Below are 7277 nucleotides of genomic sequence, written 5' to 3'. Positions count from 1 at the left end.
GTTTCCGGTGACACGAACGTATTGGAGCGCATTGGAGTGAGAAGGAGCATGTTAGGGCATGCGACGCGAACAAACCTCTAGTCTTCTTGCAATACACATAACTTCGTAGCCCCAAAATGGCGGCTCATAAGAGGACCTCCTTTCCCTCCCGTCGTTTATCTACGGACCTTACTCTGACATTGTGCAAGGATCATAGAAATGAGAAATCAATTTTTTTGCGATATTAAAATAAGCCATGAATCTTTATAGCCAGGTAGCAGACTGACGTTAAGTATCAAAATAACGTCATCGATGTCAAAGAATACGTTTACACGGCACCCTTAATCAGGTGTAATAACATCTGTAGTTGTAAGACTGGCCAATCACATCCGTTCCATTCTTCAGGGGAATAGCTGTGATTGACCAGTTTTGCAACTATGGATGTTATTAAACCCGATTAAGGATGCCGTGTAAACGTACTCAAAATAACGTCATTTTGACATTTAATGACGTCAATCTACTACCTGGAACTGTTTAATATCGAATTTTTCATGGGTCAGTTTTTGTTAGAATCTATGTGTAAAACTTTAATTATTAATAATTTTTGAATAAATTACCAGAGCTCTAATATATGTAAGTCATGATAATTAAGATTGAGGCTTTTTTGCGCATATTTATTTATAATTATTTATAAATATTATAATTATATATAATTATATATTTTTACAAACACACAACTTCAATATTTTTTTAATTCTCTGTATTAATTATCAACGATTCCAGAGTGTTATAATGAAAGAATTTTCGTAATAATTCATATATAATATATATATATATATATATATATATATATATATATATATAGTTTAATAAAGGAGAGAATTCTCGATATTTCTTCAGATATTTAATCTACGTAATGGCTTAAAATAGCCATTTCCAGAAGAGCCTAGATGTTCGGGCCAACTTTGATGTAATGAAATATTCTTACAAGTTTGATTAGGCAACATATCCTCTGGACATACACACTCTAACTTTATTCTGTATATTGTCATTTGACCAAGTGCAATTTTAGTATTTTCTCTATCCATTGATTCTTGATACAGTCTATAATTGATACCTCGCTCAGATAAACATTCACTGATAATATCATCATCTTTCTTGTACGGAAGTTTATTCCTGTCTGATAATGCTTTCTTTCTATGAATGCATTCCAGATCCGCTTGTGTTAGGATTAAAGACACTTCGGACGACGGCAGCCAGAATGTAGAAAAGACTAGATCCACCGAAGTTTTTCTTTCGGATTCGGCGATAGATGGTAACAGAATACCAGTTGGTGGTTGTCTATGAACGCCATTAATACCGTTCGATTGATTAGTTTCAGATTTTCGTTTTACTCTTCGCCTCTGTTGTATTCGATAATTTTTATCCTCTATTGATGATGTTGCTAAAGATTGTTTCTTATTAATTCTGGTTTTACTTCGATTTTTCAGCGATTCCCGTTTAAATACTTTTTCTATACTAGTATCATCGTCCGTGTCCTGAACGATATTTAGAAAACTGTGCTTATAAATCTGTTTTTGCTGCATTGTGTCTACAACTTTGGAAGTTTCTGTATCATTTATTCCAATTGAATTGCTTTTAATTACTGTTGATACATTTACATTTTGCATTGTAATAGATTTTATATTTGATCTATCATTCAACATGGTTGATGTTTCTTCGTCAGATTTTACATTTGATGTATTCGTTAGTGACATATTCATCGTATCCGTTTTGTTCACCGAATTATTGACTTCGGTATAATTAATTTTTTCCATTACTTTTTTCTTCTTTACATTAATATCCTCGTTATTCAATTGCGTATTACGTTGTATTAATTCAAAAGGTAAGGAATCATTAATATTTTTCGAGATATGTTCTTTGTAAGAAATCCTTATGAAATTTGAATCTTTAATTTCGGCACTTCTCTGTTCTCGCACTTGCAGATAATCCATATCTTGTTCCTGTTCTCCAGCTTCGTTGTTATCGTTATCATTTTTATATAGATTATTATACTCCTTATTTGATTGTATGTTATCTTCTGTCCATTTATTATTTTGTTTCCATACTCGATCAATGTTCAAATTCTTCATGATATCGTCCTCGACATAATCTTCTTTCTTGCGATTCTTGAATTCGTCAAAATTTTCGTCGTACACTGCATCCGAATCGTATTTGCCCATCTCCGCAAGTAGATCATCTTTATGCTTGAAGATACTCCCTTCCTTTTGACTTTTATGAATCACCTTTGGCGATCTTTCGGAAACGAGCGGTATATCAGCATAAGAATCCATAATTTCGAATCTATGATGGGCGTCCAGAAATTTCTCTGCCTCTTTTCGCGGATCAAACGAATTATTGAACTCCAGTGACTTCCAATCTTCCGAAAAATACAAGGACACTCCGGGTGGGCCAACATGTTGGCTCAGAGCCAGCAGTTTCATGGTGAGAGTCGAATTGAATCTCAATTGGCAGAGATCGGCCCGCGTTTGCGACACCAGACTTTGACCCTTCAAGAACTGATATTTTTCCTTAATCCCCTCGTAATTCAAACAGTCAGCGGACCAATGCAGGAACCAATCATTACCGAATCCGTCGACAGTGATTGATAATCCGGACATTTGTCTGCTCAAACTGTCCTCCATTGGTTTTTCCAACAAGGGTTGTCCATTACGACCATCAATAATTGTAGCCACAGTGTAATAATACGTGGGGAAACCAGCACCTATCTGGTGCTTTATCATAAAGTCTGGTACATCATCGTCGTTGTAATAACCAGGAATAGGAATACTGATTACTTCGGAATTAGGGACAGTGTAATTCCAGATAGGTTCGAACGTCGATCCATTGTACGCCATTATCGTAGAATTGAACATAGCTGCGATAATATCTTCGATTCCGTCCGATGTAACATCTATCAAAATCGGTGGTAGGAGTGCACCTTTTCCCGTATTATGGTTAAGCTTTCGTAATTGCTGCAACAAAAATGATTAAATGTTATTTATTATATAATTATAATTAAAAATTATTTATCATTATAATTAGAATGAAAAATTTAACAGTTCAATAATCTTTTCGCATCGCGACTTACAGAGACCTCGTAAATCTGAAAACTCTGATTAAACTTTAACCCACTTTGGAACCTCATTTTAGTAAACAGTCATGAGTCATATTAATCGACAGGGGGTATTCACGAAACAGGTTTTCACTTTTCTAACAGGATTGATCGCGTCCAGGAATTTAGTCGGATTAATGAACTGCGGCAAATAGATTCTAGACATATTGTTTCAATGTCTTCGATATAATCCATCACCGCGGATGCAGAAAACTCGGTCAAGTGGTACATGGTTATAATAACGAATTTTAGACAACTGTAGCATTCAGGGGACTCATTACACAAAATTGCACCCATGGAACATTTTAATCCTCTTTTAATGCTCTACAATTCTAGCCATGTCTCATTACTAATCACCAAGGACCTCATTTTTCACATAAAACTGGAGTCTTTTTTTAGATGCAGATATTCTATTTGATTACGTACCAAATCACCATAATACATGTTGGCTTGGGATACTATGTACAAGCCTCCAGCTTCCTGTTGACTACTTGTAGCCAGAACAAATATATTTTCTCCATCAGACTGCACCACAATTTGTGGTGCTATGAACAGCTGTTCTGTATCTGGTAAATTGACGTTACGTATGATGTTTCCACTTTTTCCTGATATCACAAGTACGTTACTTGCTCGAACGTCGTCTGATTGCATGGCGTGCGACGCTATTACATCACCAATACCATCACCATCTATATCCGTTATGAATCTTGCGTCATAGATATCTAAAACTCTTTCTTGCTTCGTCGTCGCTGCGTCTTCAATCGGTATTTCCCATATGTTGGAGCCATCGCGACCGTTAATGGCTTGCAGAATCCCACCGCGTCCAGATATCACGCAATCTTTGATCTTGTCGTTTGTCAAGTCTACATCGCAATCGATTGAAAATATGGCATGTGCAGTCCAATGTGTCCATATCGTTTCGCCCGTTTTGCCATTCAACGCCAATACACCGCCTAGACACGGTATTTGATTCTCAAAGTACACAGTACAGATATATTCTGGAGCATCCATTGTATCCAGACCTAAATTTAATAAATTAATTGCCATTATAGAATTAATCACATTTACCAGGTTTAGTTAAATTATTTTGATAATGTAAATAATAATAAATTATTCACCTCAAGTAATGTAACAAACATCATGAAACTGTGAAATTAAAGTAATCTGTAAAAAGATCTCTAAACAAAATAAAAGCAACAAATTGCAAATCATAATACAATGTAATATATAATTGGTGAAAAATTAATTAAAAAAAAAGTATATTAAATGCAGGATATTCGTTTAAATATAAAATAAAAATGAACATTTTGCTTAAGAATATATACCTGTACTAAATCCCACAATAATATCCTCAATTCCATCAACATTAACATCATTACTTCTAAGAGGTGCTTCGGAAGTTAACTTTGGCAACGTTCTAGTCCATAGAATTTTCGACGAGAGTGATGTACATGGAATTACTTCTGACTTGTTTACAGGAGTGTCTTTTAGTTCATGTGACAACCAATTTTTCAGTATACTTAATGGCATTGGGAATATATTCACAGTGAATATGCAAAGTATGATTAAACCTAATACTACAATTAATGCTGTAATTCCATAACACAGCGGCACAAGAAGTGCTTTGTATGGAACTTTATGAGTTTGAAAACTGCAAGATTTTTTGGGTTTCCTACGGGGTGCCATAAGAGGCCGTTTGACACCACCATCATCATCTAACTTCATTCCACTATTTCTTCCATCCCTGATAAATACCTCGTCATCAATATCGGTGAGATCATCATCATCGATGCTATCTTTCACTGCCAATTTTGGGTATACCACTGACATATTGAGTTATTTCGTATATCTAAAAATTTTTTTAATTTAAAAGATTTAAACAAAATGGTTATTTGAATGATTTATGAGTTATAATAGTAGGGCTGAAAAATCAAATTTTTTGAATTTACATATATATATATATTCAATCAAAATTAATATTGGACGCTAGTGGTGAAAATAAACTTGGCAAACTTGATTTCGACGTAACTAGCAATTTTATTTAATTCTTTCACGACGTTTCGACCATTTGGTTGTGGTCCTTATGAAGTGAAAATTCCATTAATTAAACTGAGATTAACGCAACATCACACCGGTCTTATTTAAAATTAATAGTTAAAAGTTAAAAGAGGAACACGTCCCATTGCTATGATGTTTCGTCAACGACTCTTTTAACTTTTAACTATTAATTTTAAATAAGACCGGTGTGATGTTGCGTTAATCTAAGTTTAATTAATGGAATTTTCACTTGATAAGGACCACAACCAAATGGTCGAAACGTTGTGAAAGAATTAAATAAAATTGCTAGTTACGTCGAAATCAAGTTTGCCAAGTTTATATATATATATATATATATATAATTGGGCGTGTAATTTAATGTAATATAAATAAATATATATATATATATATATATATATATGTGTGTGTAATTAAAATTTACACGCTTACCTTTATATTTTGATAGCATTTAAAGAAATGTCATTTTATAATACTTATTAATTAAGGAATATGAAATATAATAATCAAGAAATAAAATATCAAAATTATCAGCAATATTTACGCAGGTATCAATCATTACAATCTTCTAACATTGACAAGGTACTATCAAAGAATATAGACGAGTACAGAAACACGGTTCTCGGTACCCCGCAAGTCGCACAAACTGGGGTACTTTGCTATAGTTTACATCACGTATACTGTACTATCTATAACATTTCAGTACAGTATATGTGACGTAGACTATAGTAAAGTACATCAGCTCGTGCGACCCGCGGGGTACCGAGAACCGTGCTTCTATACTCGTCTATGGAGGCGACATGGTGGAGACGCCTATCGGCCGCCCGCGAATTATGAATTCGTTCATCCCAGATATTAGCCAAAATACTTAATAAATCTTATTAAATTTACGATATTCTTAATCAGTAAAATTGTCCGCAGGGCGGCAAAGATTGATTTTTTGGAAAAAAGATGAATATAAAATTCATAATATAACTTGGGGAGATGCGCAGCTAGCAGCGGGTAAGGTTGGGTTAGCCACAAGATCGTATTTAATTTATTATAAATTTTTAAGAGCAATAATGAAAAATTCGACTCTGCCGACCTGCTTTATTATATAAAGAATATATTAAAAAATATTTCACGAAGCTACGTAACTTCTTTTTATGTAATATCTGGGATGAACAAATCTCACCAGATCTATACTCATGGGGAAATTTTCGTGGTATTATACTGACAGCTTGACAAGGAGAGAGTATCATTCTATCTTTGTCTCTCTTGCATTTGATATGTGTAAAATCAGTATAAATACAAAAACCAATATATTACGCACACGAATAAGAAATATTCTACATCTGCTCATTATATATGAAAATATAAAAATAATGCAAATTAAATTTCACATTTATTTATAATAGTATTGTGAGGTAGTAACACACATGGAAATCTTATAAGATGAATGCTGTACATCGATTAGCGTAATATTATGATTACAAGTCGCAATAAATGATTTTGTTAATATATTAGGAGTACAAATAAGTTTCCGCCGTTTTTTATAAAAAATTGAATATTTATTGTAACAGAACGGTAGTTTAAGTTTATTCAAAGTATTGTTCATCACTAGCAACCACTTTTTCCCATCTCTCAGGCAGCATTCGAATTCCACATCTGAAGAACTCCTTATCTTTTGAGGTTATCCACGTATCAACCCAATTTTTGGTATCTTCATATGTTGTAAACCGCTGCTCCGACATAGCATGTGCCATTGACCGGAACAGATGATAGTCGGATGGCGCTATGTCTGGTGAATACAGCGGGTGGGGTAACACTTCCCAATCAAGTGTTTTCAAATAGTTTTTCACCGGAACCGCTACATGCGGACGAGCATTATCATGGAGTAGAATTCGTATGGAACCCAATTTCCTTATTTATGAATCATTCCTAATGATTTTAAACGATGTGAAACTGCTTGCTGAGTGACTTCTAATGTGAGAGCAAGTTCTTTTTGTGTTTGAGACGAATCTTCCTCCAATAATTCTTCCAATTCTGCATCTTCGTAAATTTTAGGCCTTCCACTGCGGTCTTTGTCTTCTACATCAAAATCACCGTT

At 34.1% G+C, this 7277-nt stretch overlaps 1 protein-coding gene across 4 annotated transcripts; it reads right to left on the bottom strand.

Annotated features, from left to right (window-relative positions):
* Nucleotides 1–626: 626 nt before the first annotated feature.
* LOC114928906 (uncharacterized) lies at nucleotides 627–5810 on the bottom strand. Of its 4 annotated transcripts, none has more exons than XM_029300271.2 (4): nucleotides 5621–5810; nucleotides 4459–4982; nucleotides 3560–4155; nucleotides 627–2993 (listed from the first exon to the last, which is right to left on the bottom strand). In XM_029300271.2, the coding sequence occupies exons 2-4, from the start codon at nucleotides 4961–4963 to the stop codon at nucleotides 876–878; spliced, it is 3219 nt and encodes a 1072-aa protein (XP_029156104.2). In that variant the 5' UTR covers nucleotides 4964–4982; nucleotides 5621–5810; the 3' UTR covers nucleotides 627–875. The 4 variants fall into 4 exon arrangements, with proteins under 4 accessions (XP_029156104.2, XP_085341382.1, XP_085341384.1 ...); XM_085485256.1 differs by lacking the exon at nucleotides 5621–5810 and adding an exon at nucleotides 5083–5343; XM_085485258.1 differs by lacking the exon at nucleotides 5621–5810 and adding an exon at nucleotides 4252–4279 and having other exon boundaries at nucleotides 630–2993; nucleotides 4459–4495.
* Nucleotides 5811–7277: the final 1467 nt, after the last annotated feature.

Source organism: Nylanderia fulva, unplaced genomic scaffold (assembly GCF_048542155.1).
Source record: "Nylanderia fulva isolate GAGA-0341 unplaced genomic scaffold, ASM4854215v1 Scaffold351, whole genome shotgun sequence".
Lineage (NCBI taxonomy): Eukaryota > Metazoa > Arthropoda > Insecta > Hymenoptera > Formicidae > Nylanderia > Nylanderia fulva.
Note: the sequence above shows the minus strand (reverse complement) of the source record. Positions and strands in the feature narration are given on the sequence as shown.

What these genes read in the sequence shown, in the direction of transcription:
- LOC114928906 (XM_029300271.2), bottom strand. Translation starts at nt 4,963, where the DNA reads ATGTCAGTGGTATACCCAAAATTGGCAGTGAAAGATAGCATCGATGAT. An exon ending in TATTGTGGGATTTAGTACAG is followed by an intron (nt 4,156 to 4,458) that starts GTATATATTCTT and finishes TATTAAATTTAG; the next exon opens with GTCTGGATACAATGGATGCT. An exon ending in ACATGTATTATGGTGATTTG is followed by an intron (nt 2,994 to 3,559) that starts GTACGTAATCAA and finishes TTTTTGTTGCAG; the next exon opens with CAATTACGAAAGCTTAACCA.